Source organism: Barbus barbus, assembly GCF_936440315.1.
Source record: "Barbus barbus genome assembly, chromosome: 36".
NCBI classification, from domain to species: domain Eukaryota; kingdom Metazoa; phylum Chordata; class Actinopteri; order Cypriniformes; family Cyprinidae; genus Barbus; species Barbus barbus.
The window spans coordinates 16465346-16483814 of record NC_136714.1 but is presented as its reverse complement, the minus strand read 5'-3'; the positions used below and the strand labels follow the sequence as shown (position 1 = coordinate 16483814).

General features: G+C 38.1%; 2 protein-coding genes across 2 annotated transcripts; both read left to right on the top strand.

The window, feature by feature from the left end:
- The first annotated feature begins 437 nt into the window (after positions 1–437).
- On the top strand, positions 438–8588 carry LOC306856113 (centrosomal protein CCDC61-like). The gene is made up of 13 exons (XM_079395139.1): positions 438–644; positions 1288–1452; positions 1548–1630; positions 2014–2174; positions 2254–2406; positions 3245–3446; positions 3561–3643; positions 3737–3960; positions 4049–4127; positions 6420–6626; positions 7389–7422; positions 7505–7571; positions 7679–8588. Exons 2-13 carry the CDS (start codon positions 1305–1307, stop codon positions 7771–7773), a joined length of 1536 nt encoding a protein of 511 aa, XP_079251265.1. The 5' UTR covers positions 438–644; positions 1288–1304; the 3' UTR covers positions 7774–8588.
- A 402-nt stretch (positions 8589–8990) lies between these two features.
- itpkca (inositol-trisphosphate 3-kinase Ca) lies at positions 8991–16225 on the top strand. The gene is made up of 8 exons (XM_079394328.1): positions 8991–9130; positions 9286–9660; positions 11982–12081; positions 12257–12470; positions 13525–13729; positions 13866–13967; positions 14777–14848; positions 14951–16225. Exons 2-8 carry the CDS (start codon positions 9301–9303, stop codon positions 15155–15157), a joined length of 1260 nt encoding a protein of 419 aa, XP_079250454.1. The 5' UTR covers positions 8991–9130; positions 9286–9300; the 3' UTR covers positions 15158–16225.
- Positions 16226–18469: the final 2244 nt, after the last annotated feature.

Here is an 18469-nt window from a genome sequence, read left to right as displayed (position 1 = left end):
ATGTATTAGCATGGATTTGACATTTTCCAGTAAACAAAGTAGTTTAAACTTTAAGTTTATGCAAAAACGTATTTTTATCATTAATGTAAAACCCAAAAAGAATCTATGCCTATAATATAACAAAAGTCAGATGAAACATTCTTGACAATCAAAGCATTACTCTAAGACAGAAGAAATCACAAACTTATGACGTATAGTTTCATTACAAAGTTTCACAAGAAAGGGTAGTAAACGTAATATATAAAAAAATGCTTGACATGGTAAAATATATACATTGCCTAAAAAATTAAATAGATGCCCCTAAAATCAATTTTGTGGGCGTGAAAATTTGCCTAAGGGTGTTGCAACAATGAAAAGCTTTCCTTTTGATTGACAGGCAGAGCAGCCAATAGAATTCCAAGATCTACACGAGTTGACCAATGTAAACAGTTGTGGGCAGGAGTTTTAAATTCCCGGTCATTGAGCCGCTGCTTTCAGTTGTTCGAGCTCAGTACCGACCAGTTTACTGAACATGCTTTCGATAAATTAGCAGAGAAGGGATTTTAATTTGTTTTCTATTTATGATACTTATTCCATCGATGTTTTAAATGTAGAGTTTTAATCGAACAGCTCGTACCTGCCTAACACATTTCCACCAATAACGGGTATGTTGCTAGCGTGCTAACGTTAGTTGTGTATGGTCTGAGATTCATCTATCCTAACAGTAACTCACTCACATTTATCATCAACTGTAATCTCATCTTCCTCTGTAGCCCTCAAAATCATGACGTGAGATGTCTTTATTATTCATGCGATTGATTTTATAGTGTTATTGTGTGACTATCCCTGCGTTGGCAGTCTTCTGGCAAATCTTCAGGGTTAGCAAGTCCTTCATCAGTTTTTAGCTGACGTGCTGAGATGTTTAGTAATTCGTGAATAAAAGAGGTTACAAAGAAATTCAGTCAAGTGTAAAGAAATAAAGAGTCTCATTCACTGAAATGGTTCATGACCCAAATCCTGCCTGTGTCATAGCTGGGAAGAAGTTAACATTTGTAATGGACAGCTCAGTGTGTGTTTGACATGAACAGCACTAAAATAATCACTGCTGACCTTCATAGTGAAAACTATCTGGTGAAAATGACTTGATAACACAGTTTGATTATTCTCAATATATAGGCTTTGTTTTAATGCAAAGTGTGTCTGTATATCTATCTTCAGTATTTGTCTGTCTATCTATGTGTAAATCAAGAAATGCTAATTACAGCATGAACTGGATTGACCCTGAACCCTGTGCAATGATTCCTTCAGGCTGTCAGTGGCAAGCAATGGAGGTTGGCACAGTCGTGCAGGAAGAAATGAAATTTCGAGGGGCTGAATTTGCTGTCAAGGTCGAGCTGGCAGAGCGGCTTCTAACCGTAGAGATTTCAGATGTTGTTACAGCAGACCAGTGGAGAGGAGAGTTTGATCCTGCATGTAAGTTGAGCTTTTAAAACTGATGTATAGTTTTTGCTTGCATGAAATGTTGTTTTATGTCATTACAATTATTTTTTTAAATCTTTTATAATTAGATATTGAGGACCTGACCCGGAAAACTGGGAATTTTAAACAATTTCCAGTATTCTGCAGCATGCTAGAGTCTGCTGTCGTCAAGGTGGGTCCAAAGAATAACAGCCACAAAAATTGTTTTTTTGGGGGGGGGCTGATTTATTTTCTTTTTTCTTGTTTTGATAATAAAATAAAATCCAGGGCTTTTTTGTACTTGTTTGTGCGACTGCACAATTTGGCCTTGTTATTAGACATCAATATGGCTGAAAATTATTATAATTTTTTTATTATTATTAATATATTACTAAATAAAAGAAGAAATTAATAACTAAAAAAAAAATAATACTGTTTAGGAAAAATAATTAATTTTCTTAATTTTAAAACAAAGAACAGCTTCTGTTTTGTTGATAGCAATTAGTTTAACTAGTCTTTTATGTTAATAATAACATTTAAAAAAATCTTATTTACGCTTTTAGTTATCTTTTGCAGTCCAGTGAATCGGTGGCCCTTGACCTCTTGACCTATTCTGACCTCGAGCTTCTGCGGAACAGAAAGGCAGGTGTCATTGGCCGACCTCGTGCTCAGCCACAGTCTCCTGCCCTCAGTGCTAAACGATACCTCATCCTCATCTACACTGTGGAATTTGACAGGTCAATATAGTTTTGAGCACTCAGTCTGTTTTAACCAGCTCTTAAATGGGTCAGTTTTTAAAAAGTGTTATTTTTGTAGGATACACTATCCTCTTCCACTTCCATATCTGGGCAAACCTGATCCTGCAGAGCTTCAAAGAGAGATCAGAGCTCTGAGGGCCGAGCTGGAAACCCTGGGACTGAGAGGAGGCCACAAAGTATCAGACCAGGAAGCACGCAAACTCCGTGCAGAGTCAGTTTTTCCTAATGAAATATGTTCTTAATCTTGATATCATTTTTAGTGCTTTCAAAAAAACAAAACAAAAAACACCTTTTGCACACCTGGTTAATTGCTGGCAGGTGCACAGGACAGTCAGCACAATAGAAGAAAGAAAAATCATATACATTGCTGTACCTTGTAAATTTTCTTAAAGGGATAGTTCACCCAAAAATGAAAATTCTCACCCTCATGTCATTACAAACCCGTGAGACCTTCGGTTCATCTTCGGAACACAAATTAAGATATTTTTGATGAAATCCAAGAGCTTTCTGACCCTCCATAGACAGTAAGGGTACTACCAAGATCAAGGCACAGAAACGCAGTAAGGACATCGGTAAAATAATCCATGTGACATCAGTCATTCAACCATGATTTTATGAAGCTACAAGAATACTTCTTGTGTGCAAAGAAAACAAAAATAAAGATTTTATTCAACAGTTCATCTCCTCCGCGTCACCCTCGCGCCATTTTGAGAGTACGTAAACAGCGTATACACATAGTTTGATCTGAACGTAAACAACGTATGCACGTGGTGCTGCTGACACAGAACATGCATGTACTGTGCCTTGTTTATGTTCAGATCAAAGCACGCACATGCATCGTGATACTGTCCAAAATGACACCAGGGTGATGAGTAATTTGTGTTCAGAAGATGAACATCTTATGGGTTTGGAAAGACATGAGGGTGAGTAATTTGTGACAGAATTTTTGGGTAACCTATCCGTTTAATAATTAAAGTAATTAAATATTTTACCCACAGTGAGTAAAAAGCTAATATTGTTTACAAATAATTTTCCTTCTGTTTTATCAGGTTGACTTTGGTGAGAGATGAAAAGGAAGCCTTGGCCAAGGCTCTGGATCGTCTACAGATGGTAGGGGATGGTTCTACTCCTGGAGCTCGTGGGCTCAGAGAGGCGGTGCGCAGCCTGGAGGAACAGCTGCTGAAGGAAAGGGCAAAAAGCCAGCGCTCTGCAAGCAAGAGGAGCCAAGAACAGCGCCTCCTTCTGGAACAGGTGTGTCTAAGCAGATTAGTGTTGTATGGTCATGACATTGACAAGCTGACAATGTAAAACACTCATACATAGTTATGCCCCCACTTAACTGTTCAAATTCACTCTTGTTGGTAGTTGGAGGAACTCAGAGCATCAGAACGGGCTCTACAGATACGTGCTAAAAGTCTGACCACTGAGCTGGCCTTGTTACGACGCGGGTATGCTTAATTAATTGGCATCTGTGTCTTTTATTGCATATTTTTAAATTTTTTGAGCACATGTTAATCATCTCATTATTCCTATTTTGACAGTCGAGCGATGCCAGTCATGTCTGTCCGAAGTGGTCTCAGGGGTGATGGAGAGGTTCATCGGTCTTTATCCAGAGAGCGCAGTTTGACCCGTGTGGGGGTAAGAGCACGCTCGGGGTCGAGGGAGAGGATGGAGGACAGGACTCGGAGGTCAGAGGAGAGAATTAGGAGGGCAGACTCTTCAGGGTTTCGGAATTGCATCACAAGACCCTCACCATCTCCAACAGGTGAAATCTGTGAAGACAATATCTTTATGGTCAAAGGCAGAGGCCCTGTTTTATTGTTTTGATTTGAAGTCTTGTGTTCTCATGACAGGGTCGCGAGTGTCTCGGTTTGACCCTACGGCCTACATTCAAGACCGACAGCGACACCAAAAAGAGGCCGAGATGAAGAAGTAAGACACTTTCACCTTTTCAGTTTGAAGTTCTTATCTTTTCTGTTGCTCTGCAGCTGTTTTGTGTTTTATTTGTTGTCACTTTTACATTTACATTTAGTCATTTGGCAGATGCTTTTATCCAAAGCGGTTACAATTGGGGAATACAAAAGCGATTCATCTTGAAGAGGCAATCAGACAGAGGAAGTGCTCGTAACACCAAGTCTCAGTCATTGTTCAAATAAGTACAAGGTAGCAAGGGAAGAAGGGAAAGATTAAGGTTTTTTTTTTTTTTTTTTTTAAGTTTAGGATGAAGTCAAGTAGTGCCGAAAGAGATGAGTTTTCAGTTGTTGCTTGAAGATTGACAGGGATCCAGCATTCCGGATAGGGGTGGGAAGATTATTCCACCAGCCAGGAATGGTGAACGAGAATGTTCTGGAGAGTGATTTTGAGCCTCTCTGTGATGGTACCACAAGGCGTCGCTCACTAGCAGATCTCAGACTTCTGGAGGTTCGTAATAGTGAGTGGAGGTAGGAGGGTGCTGAGCGTGTGGTCGTTCTGTATGCAAGCATCAGTGTCTCGAACTTTATGCGAGCTGCCACTGGTAGCCAGTGCAAGGAGATGAAGAGAGTTGTAACATGCGCTCATTTGGGCTGTTGAAGACCAGTCGTGCCACTGCATTCTGAATCATTTGTAGAGGTTTGATTGTGTTTGATGGCAGACCAGCCAGAAGAGCATTGCAGTAGTCCAGCCTTGTAATGACAAGGGCCTGGACAAGAAGTTGTGCAGCATGCTCTGTCAGAAAGGGCCTGATCTTTCTGATGTTGTGTAGTGCAAACCTGCAGGATCGAGCAGTCTTTGCAATGTGCTCTTTGAAGGTCAGCTGGTCATCAAAGATTACACCAAGATTTCTGACCGAAGTTGATGGGGCAATCATTGATGAGCCTAACTGAATCGTGAAGTCATGCTGTAGAGTCGGAGTGGCAGGGAAGACAAGAAGCTCCGTCTTTGCCAGGTTGAGCTGTAGGTGATGTTCTTTCATCCATGCCGAGATGTCCGCCAGGCAGTCTTGAGATCCGTGCAACTACCGTTGGGTCATCTGGTTGAAAAGAAAGATAGAGCTGTGTGTCATTGGCGTAGCAGTGATAGGAGAAGCCATGTGCATGTATGATGGGACCCAGTAATGTAGTGTATGTGGAGAAGAGGAGGGGTCCAAGAACCGATCCCTGAGGAACTGCAGTGACCAGTTGATGTGGTTTGGATACCTCCCCTCCTCAGGCCACCCTGAAAGACCTGCCGGTGAGATAGGATTCAAACCAGCAAAGTGGAATCCCAGTGATGAGAGGGTAGACAGGAGGATCTGATGATTGACAGTGACAAAAGCAGCAGAAAGATCCAGCAGAAGGAGGACTAATGATTTGGAATCGGCTTTTGCAATTCGCAGGGCTTCAGTGACGGAGAGTTGCGCAGTCTCTGTTGAATGGCCACTCCTGAAACCTGACTGTTTAGCATCCAGTTTGTTGTACTATGAAAGAAACAGTGAGAGCTGGTTGAAGATAACTCGTTCGAGTGTTTTCGCTATGAATGGAAGGAGAGAGACAGGTCTGTAGTTTTCTAAAAGAGTAGTGTTTAAAATGTTTTTTTGAGCAGTGGGGTTACCCGAGCCTGCTTGAATGCTGTGGGGAAGATGCGTTGATAATGTGTGTGAGTGCTGGTAAGAGTGTGGTTGTAGGGTGGCTGGAGAGGAGACGTTTGGATACTTCAGCCTCGGTGAAGGGACAGAAGGAGAAGATGGGTGTTTGAGCAGTGGATGTGGTTGATTGGAGGTCCTGTGTGTGTGGAGTTGAGAACTGGTTACTGATTGTTCTAGTTTTGTCTGTGAAAAAAGTGGCAAAGTCGTCAGCTGTTATCGAAGTGGTGGGAGGTAGAGGAGGGGGACAGAGGAGAGAATTAAATGTTCTGAAGAGATTACGCATGTCTGGAGCGCTGTTGATCTTGTTGTGGAAATGTGAGGATTTGGCAGTGTGGACTTTTTCTACAAGCATTGCCCTGTCTGTGAGCAGGAATACGGTTTACTTTGAAAGGTGTGAACTATAGGCTCTTTTTGTCCCTTGCATGAATTCCTTTTCTCAGACTGTTGATCCCACACCAGTGCAAGAAAAAAAGTCTATGACTTCTGGGATCAGGCTGATAAGAGAATGAGAGTCTTGTGTCTGTTTGACTACTTATAATCTGGTAGAATTTATTTGTAGACAGCTGAACCCATTTCCTGCTTTCACGGATATACATGAGGTCTTCTTTTGTTCCCAACAGTCAGAGGAAGATTAGAAGAGACATGTTGGCTTCACCGTCTCTGATGGAAAGAGGCCGTTCACGCTCCAGGGAGCCCGTTCCTCAGCTGATGAGAGCAGGAAGTGCTGGCAGGGGGAGGAGTGTGTCTGTGGAGAGCAGGAGGAGTCGGTGCTCTTCAGAAGGATCAGTAGCGGAGTTTGAAGAGCTTGCTAAGCCTCTAAATAGCAGGCAAGTCAATAAACAAAACCGGTTGCTTATCCAAGTACTGCTGGCCAGGTTAAATGTTGTGTCAGCGGGCTGATTGATTATTTTGGGACACTTGGATCATCAGATCAAACCTGCCAAATAGCAAGGTGTAGATGAGCTTATACTTTTACAGCATTTTTTGGAGTCTGCCTTTAATAAAATATTAGGATTTCTTGCATCCAAAAAGTTTAATTTTCATGACCATTTTCTACCCTCTATCTGAAACACATTTAAATCTGGCCTGTTCACTTTTATTTCACAAGAATGCAATAAATTGACAAAGTGACAGAAAAAAATCTTTGTTATTATAACATAAAACTTTATTTAAAATAAATGCTATTTTCTACTCAAAGAATCCTTAAAAAAAATTATTGTGGTACTGTTGTCAACATTGATGATGATAAAAAGTTTTTTGAGCGCAAAATCAGCATATTAGAATGATCATGTGACACTGAAGACTGGAGTAATGACTGCTGAAAATTCAGCGTTGTATCACAAGAATAAATGTTTTAACTTGTATATGTTTTAAAATAGTTACTTTTAAATTTTAATACTATTTCAAAGTATTACTGTTTTACTGGTTTTGATCAAATAAACATTGCCTTGGTGAGCGTAAGCAACTTCTTTCAATAACAAAAAATTATGTTCTATTGATTTAGAAAATTAGCTAATTAACTTTTTAACTCATTGCAAATTAGACTTTGATATTATTGCTTTTGATATTTATTTGTTTATTTTTTGCAGAGGAAGGAAACTGGCATATAATGGTCCAGCTGTTGTGAGTAACAATGTAAAACATTAGGTTTATTTTTGTGAATATTAGGTCTCAGATAATTTTAATTGCGCTTATCTCCATCTAGTCCAGAGGAAGACACACAAACAAAAAACCAATGTGTAGCACCCCGGCCCAAAGGATGAGAGCGGCAGGTACCACATAATTTCCTTTTTAATTATATATTAGTATTATTATTTATGTAAATGTGTCTGTAAACAATAGCATATACATGTAAGCCAAGTGTATTTTTCCTATTCAGACACATCTATTGATACGGGTGCTGACCTGTCAGAGATCGACGCTCGACTCCAGGCCCTGCAGGACTACATGCGGGACCTTGACACGGGACACTAATCTCGGTGAATTCAGATGTTGATCGAGGCTTTTTGCACAAAGACTGAGACTGAAAATCTTGGACAATCATTTCTTTCAAACACTGTGTACAGATGTGTCTGTATCGTAGTCATTTATACTAATGAGACTCGAATGCCGTTTGTTTTCTTCATCCCTAACGTAACTTTTGGGCTTGACTCAAAATGCAGTTACGGTGGCTTTGTGAAGGGGGTTCTTGAGACTGTTGCCATATCAGACTTGAAGTAAACCAGAAGTGTCCAAAAGTATGACCTCAGGATATACAGTTTTTAACATTCCTGTGTACATTTTATGAATTAGTGTTTGTTTGACCATTGTTATTGTTTTTTTATATATTAGTGTCTATGTTTTATGTCCGTTTTAGATTCTCTCATATTTTGTTTTTGTGAGATACTGAAAAACAAAGCTTTTTTTTATATAAAAGGATTTTGCAGTTCATGTCTATTCTTTACACACACTCTAGAATTATATCACTGAGCTTAACGGAATGTGATATGCTTTTTATTTATACAGTTTTTTGTTCCCATAACTCAACTGATAGAGCATGGCATTAGCAACACTACGGTTATAGATTTGATTCCAAGGTAGTGATAAAGTGTATGTATTTATAAGTTGCTTAGTAAGCATCTGCCAAATGCATAAATGTACATGCTGCAGAGATCATGTCTTTTGGCATCTAACATCGCTTTATTTGTGGCCATATAAATATTTTTGTCTTTGTCTCTTATTTTTAATGTGACCCCACCAAAATCTTGTATCTAGAAAACCAAATGCATTAAATTTGTCTTTAATTGTGGTAATGAGGCCAGAATTTTTAAACCTTTCTAGATGTATAAAATGACAGTTATCTATAGATTATAGAATTTTTAGAGACATTGTGCATCAGTTTGACTAAAATGAAATGTTATCTCCGGAATCAAACTTTGCTTTAATAGAACAGAAGCTTTAATGAATTTTGCATCCTTTTTTTAGGACTTCACATCCTCAAGCATCTAAAAAAATGTATATTTTTAGTGAACTGTGCCTTTAAGTACTTTATCGAAATGCAACATGTTAAAGGCCTAGTAAGAAAAGCACATTATTTCATCCTGTACTCAGGTTTTTTAAGATGCATTGTCAACCACAGGTTAGGTGGCGCTGTAAATCTGATTTAATGTATTTCGACCAGTTCAGCTCTGTAGCTTTAAAGAAAAGTGGGCGGGGCAAAAATGTGCAGGGTGTTAACGCAACGCTTTAACAACACGCCTATATGCATTGAGCAAATAATACAGTTTAAACTAGTCCTGAAAGACGCATCAACATTTTACGTGGATATTTGTGGGTTCTTTAAATCTGTCAGGTGATTATTATTGTTTATTTTCAGGGGCTAAAAGAATGTGATCACGGCACCTTAGCGTTGAGAGTGGCCCAATATTGCTTTTATTCAATATTGCGACGCGTCACGCAAGGTGCGCCCCTAATCTGGATAAACTCACAACCTCAATGATCTTATAGATCAGAAACAGCGTGATGACTAAAACGCCCGATACACCGGCACCCTGCGCGGGTATAGGTGATATCCACCCCAGCCATCCTGAGGAGCCAGTGGAGCATCTCTCCAGACTCGCTCGCGTTGCTGTTCCTGAGCTGGTTGTTACCTGCGAGCCGTGTGCCACTGAATGCGGACCCTGCTCGGGCTCTCCTCACCCCGACGAGGAGTCCATCTGCTCGGACAGCGGGCTCAGCGGCTCTCCCGCCTCGTCCCTGGCGCTGAGAAAACTGTCCAACTCCTCCTCAACCGGCCTCTCGCCAGCGTCTTCTTTTGAGGAATGCGAAGAGGATTTAATGGGTTACAGCGACTATAATCAGTCTTCAGGTGAACCGCTCACGGTGAGAATCAAAACTAAGACTATTTATTTTAACATTTCTAGTTAATAATAATCCAGTAGGAACCAGACTAGACCCATTTTTTAATTTACTTCTAACTGTTCATTAGATAAGGTATTCCCTCATATGTATTCAGGTAGTCACTAGGCGGAAGTTTGAGTAATATACCTAGTACTTTGCCACTATAGCCTACTTAAGTATTATTTTGAAGAATTTGTACTAGAGTTGTTAAAAATGAAGACTGGCACTTTCAAGCATCAAAAGTCTATTTAAAAAGCGAAGAAAAGTTAATTTTTTTAAACACAAGTAGAGTTAAATGTGGATGCATTTTACTTTCAAGTATTTTTGGCTTGGTACTTACACTACTGTTGTTGTTTTAATTGTCATATACAATGACTAGTCATATTGGCTACTTAATAGTTCAATCAAGCTATTAGAAAAATTACTAGTAATATGCTACTAACTAGTCACTTAGGACTATACAAAAGTGTCTAAATAATAGTTACTAATGTCTGTTCAGTTAGTAGCCCTACTGGGAAACCTGTGTATACTAACTATACTGTATCTTGCTGTTATCATGATACAACTCCAAAACATGGTTTTGTTAACTAACAATAAATAATACATTTGTTACAGTATTTATTAATCTTTAAGGTTAGGTAATAAAAATACAACTGTTCATTGTTAGTTCTTGTGACCTCAGGTTCATTAAATGATATTAACAGATATAACAGATACACTTAAATGTGGAAACAAACATCAACTGAGATTAATACATGCTTTAGTATTTATCTTTGTTAGTTCTTGTTAATTGATGTATTTAACCAATGTTAACAAATAGAACCTTGTTGTCAAAATATTAAGTGATATTTTTGTGAAAACTATAGTCACCTTGGTAACTTTTTGATTGCAGGTGCATAGAATACAAGAGTGCACACAGGTGCATGCTACAGATCGAAATAGGCCTATGCAGTTATTGAGTAATCCTCGTCATAACTGATTAACATTATGGGTGTCAGGTCATAAGATCATTGTTTGTAAATGGAGTGAAAAATTCCACATGCTTTCCTAAACTACTTTCCTTCCTCACATGTTCTGATGGTACTGGAGTCAGAGGTTTGTATAGAAGTGCATCTAAATTGTACAAATGTATCTTAAGAAGGTCATTCACCAACATCATTGTGAAAACATTGTAAAGTCAATGACATGTTATAAAATCAACAAGGAATATTCATCTTTGCAACTATAAAGGTGTCTGAATATAATCTGCATTGTTCTGTTATAGGAGTTAAACAGTCTCCAATCCTTTTGATGGTAATATTGAATGGGATTTGATTTTATGGATCATTAAGGTTCAAAAAATGCCCATTGAGAAAATCACAATAGTGAGTAAATAGTCCATTGAAACTGAACTTATAAGGTCAGCAGATGGATGCACCTCCAGTGCTGTATGGTGGGCCTCTCCTGCTTTGTTCTGGAGAATGTCATTCTTGTCTGACTGGTTTTCCACTAGCCAAGAGTGAGTGAGCTTTGAGCTTTGAGAGCAGAGAGAACTGTACAGGTTTGGAGGTTAATTGGCTTCATACTGAGAGCTTAAACTTGGAGGATCTTTACTCTCGATAGCCTGTGATTATCTCATTGTTACTGTATGTTGTTATACCGCATACAGTCATGTTAAAGTGGCATAGGTTATTGTGTACGGTAGGATGGAAAGGTTTATGATGAGTCAGCTGAAGGGATCTTGTTGACGTTTTTTTGCCAACATTAAAATATCGAAAATGTAATGACAGTTATGAATTATTAATTCATGAAAAAAAGGTATGCTTACCTCAAAAAAATTTAAAACCTTTGGGAAAAAAAAGAAAAGATATACACTCATCTCATGTACGTCCTGTCATATACGTGAGTTGCCGCACTGGCTCCTTCATTTTATCTGGCAGCAAAACAAATGCCGTCTGTAAATGTTTCATGAACGTCCTTCTAAGATTAGCTATTTCTTAATCACAGCCACTTGGTATTGCTTGATGACTTTTAGTCCGAGATTGTCGTCAATGATTTGCCACATGGGGAAAAACTCGACCTATGGTTAATAGAGGAGAGGGGGTTGCCCGTTGGAGTCTGAGGTTGACTGAATGCACTTGGTGCCCCAGTGCGGCTCACTGTATAGGAAAATGAGAACAAAAGAGAAGACAAGAAAAGTCTCTAGCAACAAACAACCCTGTACAGAACCATTGTGAACCGTGTGGCGGCTCGTAGTCGTAGGGTGTTAACTGACATGTGAGTCTCATTCATCTGTTTGTTTCTTTCATATCTTCGCTTCAAAGACTGATCAGAGGAAGAAGACAAAGAATATGGTGAACTGGTCTCCACTTCCAGTGACGGTGAAAAAGCGCTCACCCTGGGTGCAGGTGGTCGGCCATGCAGGTTTGCTTGATGTTTTAGACAATGTTATTGGTGATACTTAATCCTTTGGTGATCCTTTTTGACACACTTTCACATTTAAGCTTAAATTTTTATAAAAATTTTTATGGTCATGTGTTTACTTGGTGTTTTTGTTGCTGTGTTGGGTGACTCTGCGTGTTTTTGTTTGGTCCTCTAGGAAACTTTCAGACGGGGAGTGATGGAAGGCTGCTGAAGAAGTACTGCGAGTGCGAGCAGCAGTGTTTTCTGCAGCTCATGAGCGACTCGCTGCGGCCCTTCGTTCCTGGATACTATGGCGTGACTCAGCGTGACGAGCAGGATTACAACCTTATGGACGACCTCCTCGCTGACTTTGACTCTCCCTGCATCATGGACTGCAAAATGGGAAGCCGGTGAGGATGTTGTGATTTGTGAATTCAGAAATTCAGTGCTTTTTATTTTGGTCTAACTAGTAAAACTGGTACAAATTGCAGCTTATTTTAAGAACCTCCATTCAAACAGGAAGAGGCAATCTGACCAGCATGCAAAGTGACCAACCAAAGTCTATTTTTGTTTTTAAGTGCGGTTTATGGGCAGGTGATGCCAAAATAATGCACTTGCACGTAAAAAAAAATGTTTTAGTCATAGCACAGTTGTGTTTACAAGCGACTATATGTAAACAGCTTTAGTAAATGGATTTTTTTTTTTTTTGACAGAAATTGAATTGAACATTTTTACTAATTTATAAATGGAAAACAGTGGGATTTATAATTTTGCTTATGGGTATCTAATTACAAATCTCTGAATATCTTTCAAAGATATGATGTCACAAAACTGACAAAATCTGCCAATTCCAGCAGCTTATTCTTCCTCATAAGTTATCTTATCAGTATCTGTAGATATTGTACTCTATATTTAATTGTTCATGCACATTTTCTTTTTTAAAACATGTATATTGCCACCATCTAACACTCACTTAAAATCTTAAAATCAACATCTTTTTATCAAACAAAATGGTATTGAATTTTAATATTGGCCATTTATTGTTTATAAGCCACAAAATGAAAATGATTAGCAGCATATCAGTATCCGACAGAATTTAAAAATCAGTGCATCTGCTCACAAGCACTTATTATTATCATCATCAACTCCAGCCAAACTGATAAAAAGTTGTGCAGCTGGACTTCCGGAAATTGTGTTGCAGTCAGGCATTCAGACTGGAGCTTGTAAATTTCATCAGTGCTGTCAATATCTGGACTCTGGGCTTTCTATGGGTGTGGCATCTGTGGCTAAAACTATTATACAGACGGCAGTGTCCAAACAATAGTGGAAGGAAATATGATCACTAATGCCAGGAGCTCTGTTCATGTCATAATGGACCAGTCCTGTTATGCCAGTTTGATAATGTTTTCATACTAAATAATTATTCTTGTTGTATTATTGACCTGTGTACATGCACGCTTTTAGGACTTACCTTGAGGAAGAGTTAAGGAAGGCCCGCGAGAGTCCTCAGCCACGCAAAGACATGTATGAAAAAATGATAGCGGTGGACCCAGACGCCCCTATTGAGGAGGAGCGGGCCCAGCAGGCGGTACTCAAAACCAGATACATGCAGTGGAGAGAAACCCTCAGCTCAACCGCCACGCTGGGCTTTCGCATCGAGGGCATCAAGGTAGACATGATTCAGCAACCCTCTGAATTTACACAGAGATCTTTATCTAACACTGATTGGAAATGCTTATTAGTGTTTTATTTGATCTGTTTTTGGCCTTCTATATAATGTCTTGACATATTTGATCTGTCTTCAGAAATCCGATGGCACTTGTAACACTAACTTCAAGAGAACAAAGTACAAAGATGAAGTCATCCAAGCCCTGGAGGACTTTGTGGACAACAACATGCTAATTTTGGTTAGAGCTTGGCAATATTTACAATATTTATCAAATATTGTATATTATTTATTATTTTATTGAAGTCTGTAAATATTGTATATTTAATTGTTTGTGCATTTCCATTTAATCTTTAAATCTGTTAATCTACAGTTAATTTAAATATTTATTTACAGTTAATCTTATAAAACACTGATAATTTAATAATATTAAGTGTTATATTTTTTACTTACAATTTTTCTGTACATTTATAATTTTGTGATGCCTGAATTCACTTGCAGCTTTTAAAATGTTAGATTTTAGTTCCTTTGTTTTAATTAGACAAAATAGTAATGCATTGTAATATGGGCCAAATTATTTATTGGCCACAAAATGAAAATATTTAGCAGCTTATTGTATGAAACAGAATTTAAATATCAGCACAAATTTGTATTAGAACTGGACAATATATCAAATTTTTACAATATATTCATTATTTGTTCAAATTAAAATGTGTATTTATTTAAAGTATTTAGATATTGAAATTATAATTATTTATCTTCTTTAGAATAACAGTTTGTTTTCTCAATTAAAGAAAAATGTGGTAAATTGTGAGTAAATGTAAATATATTATATTTGTGCATATAAATAAAAATGAAATATTTTTAATGAAGTATGAATGAAAAAAATGAAGTAATTTATTCTATTTTACATCTTGCTTTTTAACATCTAGAATCTAGCTTTTAATAATGGCTGCTTGATAGAAATAATGGCTCCTGTGCCTCTTAACCATTAATCCATTTAACTATTATGTAAACAAGTTAATTGTTTGGCTCTTCCTGTTCATGCAGAGAAGCTACCATCAGCGCCTGAAGGAACTACGAGCTGTGCTGGAAAAATCAGATTTCTTCAAAGCACATGAGGTGACATGCATCTTCATTTTCCAAATCCACTTGTTGTTCATTCTGCACTGCTGATGTTCAAATACAGGCTCCAATAAAAGCGGTCTTGCTGTTTTCCTGCAGGTGGTGGGCAGCTCCTTATTATTTGTCCATGATCTGACTGGCAAGGCTGGAATCTGGATGATAGACTTTGGAAAGACTGTGCCTATGCCGCCCCCTCTAACCCTGGACCATCGCAGCCCGTGGGTAGAGGGCAACAGAGAGGACGGGTACCTCTGGGGCCTGGACAATTTTATTGACATTCTGACCAACATGCTTCCGGAGAAATGAAAGGCAATGTGGATTTTCAGAATTGTCATTTTCTGCACAGACTGTTTGATTTCCCTTTTCTACATGGCGAATAGATGAAGGTAGGAGAGAATGAACTGATGGAATGGACTGACTGGCCTCAACATTTACTACAAGTGCTACTGATGGACATCTAAGCCTGTCAATTTACCTGCTGTAGCCCCATGCTATGTTGTGGTTTTCGCTACTTTTGAAAAGCTGTATGTATTTTTACACTGTAAATAGATTTTTATTTAAGCAGTTTGCTCTTAGGGTTTGATGAGTAAAAGATTAGCTTAGTTTTATGAACATTAACCCTGCAGATTTATGAACATTAACCCTGCAAAATCATTACAGTTCTGTTGTTTTGATATGCCAAAGATGCAAAAACAGTCATGCTTTGGAATACTAATGAAAATCTGTTTGTGATCATTGCCGGATATTTTTTTGCCTGAATTTTATCTCGTATTTGTGACCAAATATCTCTTGGGGATGAACTGACTTGAAGTGCACACTATTAACAGTCCCATAAACTGAAGCTGAATCGAATCACAGAACAACAGAGACCTCTTACACCTTTCTTGGTACCGTTTTAATAACCTTGCATAGCACCTGAAATAAGAAAAACGTGAAAAAGTGCTTTGCGTTCTGGTTTGATCATCCTTAATTCACATCAAGCACAGTGAGTTAAACTGTTATGCTTTTTGCATGCAAGCATGAGCTTCTAAACATCCCGTTAACAGCAAATATACGACTGACTGCCAGTTTGACAGAATGGTGTGTGGGATATTTGAGTAAGTACTCCTTATGCACAAATTCACTGTTTTCACTGTTAATTTGAAATCACCTTATTGAGGTTTTGTATTGTATAATAGTAAACGACTTGTTATTATGTTGGGAGCTTTGTTGTCCTGGCTGTAGTTTCAGTTCTGGTTTCTTGGTTCTGTGATAACTACATAATCAAATTTTTGTCCATGCTGGGTAATTTTGTAAGCACTGTCAGCACAATAAACATGAACATGATGTGACTGTGTTCCCCTCTTTTTTCAGCACATTATGATGATCAATGACAACTGTGTTTTGTGTATTTTTTTAGCCTTCGGCGCCCCCTACAGTTAAGTGTGTGGAACTGTCGCAAATATATTAATGTAATTAAAGTGCATTGCACAATTGTTTTTTTTTTTTTTTGCAGTTGGCTCTTTTCCAAAATTTACATACTCCAAAACAGACGTTTGGGAGAAAGGAGGGAAAGAAACTGAAGACATTCACCTTATTAAAAGTCAATGCCATCAGAATGATTTTTTAAATTAATATTTCAAGGTAAAAGCTTACATACAGTTGCTTTAATTTTACCATTATGGTACTGTATTTGTACTTTTAATTGATTTCCAGGGTGTTTTTCTCAAAATGCGGGTCATGCATTATCTTTTAGCCTAACTTATGTGAAATTCTTAAATGTATACATTTCTTTATTTATTTTATCAGAATAGACACTGCCTGTTTAAAATCAAATGAAATCAGTATAAACAAAATCCATCTTTGCACTATGTGGCACAGGTGCTGCATCCCATATAGACAAGGTTTCCAATACTATGTACATAATATTCAGAATTTTATTGAGAACGATTCACAGATAAATTCGCAAATAAAGATAATGAAAAAAGTGGTTGGGGTGGAATCCAAAACAACACTGGCCTTTGACAAAAAAAGACATTTCTTCAAAATATCTTCTTTTGTGTTCTGCAAAAGAAAGTAGGCTAATTCGTAAAGGATCTACACTGATCTGATTATTATTATTATTATTTTTAATTAGTCCTATGGTTTAACTGTTTAACCCATATATTTTTGAGTGATATATTTTGGCCTATAATGACTAAAAAAACCTGTATCTTGTGAAAGCAACATCCAAACTTCACAAAACTTGGTACACACAAACAACAGGGCATTCTGAGGAAACATGCCCAGTTTCTAATAGTGTGGAGGCTAGAGCCATTTCTAAAATATCAGCCATTCATTTCAAATGTTAATGACAGATGAAGGCCTTATTTCCTTTATGAAATAATTTTTTAAAGCTGTTTCATCAAAACTTACAAAATCAGTAGAAAGTCAAGATTGTTGACTTTTTTTTTTCAATTATGAATTTCAGAGCCTATAACCAAGATGCTGGGATAGACTCCAGGATCCCTTGCAACCCTACAAGCAGTTTGGAGAAATTGGATTTCAGAATTTGTTCGTATTTGTATGTTGCCTTTTTGCTGCAATTAAAACATGTAGTTGAGATTGAGCAGACATCATTAATTTATTTATAGATAAATGTTATCAGTTGAATTTTTAGCTAATATTCTGTAAACCATATACAGAATGTTAATCTTTTATTTTCAGTTTATTGCAGTGCACAAAACAGCATCATGTTGCCTGGAGCAAACAAGCACAGTACTAACAACAGCCAACAGACCAGACAACACAATCCCATCCTCTGTTCCATTCAGCTGCTGAAGAGCCCACACAGCTCTTTCTCTGCTTTCTCTGATAGCTCGGTTGAATTGGAGCAGTCTGTACCATCATTAGGTCCTCCAAATCCACAAACACATTTCAGATGACTTAAACACACCAGGAAGGAAAATTTTCATGTTATCATCTTGGCTGCTGCATAGATCTTGGTTTCATGTATAAGGATATTCAGGAAAAACCTGGAATCCAGGAAAGATGGCTGCATTGTTCTGGGACTTGGATTGCGCTACAACTCCTCCACAGACACCAGCTCTACACTTCAGGCATACTAGCCCTGTGAGGTGAGATGTATTCTTTTACAATATTTGATAAGCATTACACTTTGATCTGGTGAAAATGACCATCTTTTTTAGGTTCTATGATCGTTCACACCGTAGTTCACCCATGCAAGACAACTTAGACTGGCCTTCAAGTGAGCAAGTGGAGTTCACAACATTAAACCCCTCCAGAACTAAAGACAAGACAGGTCTGATAGCAGGTTTTGCATGCTTTTGTTGACATGTTTTTGTGATCGCATTCAGTCTGTATTTCTTTTCACTTAGTGTAATTTGCCTCTGCAGTTTCATCATACATTTCAGAAGGAGAATGTCATATGGTAACAGCCACTCGCTCATTGCTTGGCAAGGAAAGAAGAGGCCAGAGGGAGGGTTTGCAGGACCAGCGGAAAGTGTCTTATAACAGCTTGCCAAGAGTGAGATTGTATTTTTTTATTTTATTTTGTTTTGTATACTCCATCCCTTTCTCATAATAATCCCTTTCTCTGGTTTATATTCACCATTTGTTTCACTGTTTTCTAGGCAATCA

Bases quoted from the DNA above. Each gene is read 5' to 3' on its own strand.
- LOC306856113 (XM_079395139.1), top strand. From the start codon at position 1,305: ATGGAGGTTGGCACAGTCGTGCAGGAAGAAATGAAATTTCGAGGGGCT. The intron at 2,175-2,253 runs GTCAATATAGTT...TTATTTTTGTAG, and splicing joins TACACTGTGGAATTTGACAG to GATACACTATCCTCTTCCAC. The intron at 7,423-7,504 runs GTGAGTAACAAT...ATCTCCATCTAG, and splicing joins CATATAATGGTCCAGCTGTT to TCCAGAGGAAGACACACAAA.
- itpkca (XM_079394328.1), top strand. From the start codon at position 9,301: ATGACTAAAACGCCCGATACACCGGCACCCTGCGCGGGTATAGGTGAT. The intron at 13,730-13,865 runs GTAGACATGATT...ATCTGTCTTCAG, and splicing joins TTCGCATCGAGGGCATCAAG to AAATCCGATGGCACTTGTAA. The intron at 13,968-14,776 runs GTTAGAGCTTGG...CTGTTCATGCAG, and splicing joins ACAACAACATGCTAATTTTG to AGAAGCTACCATCAGCGCCT.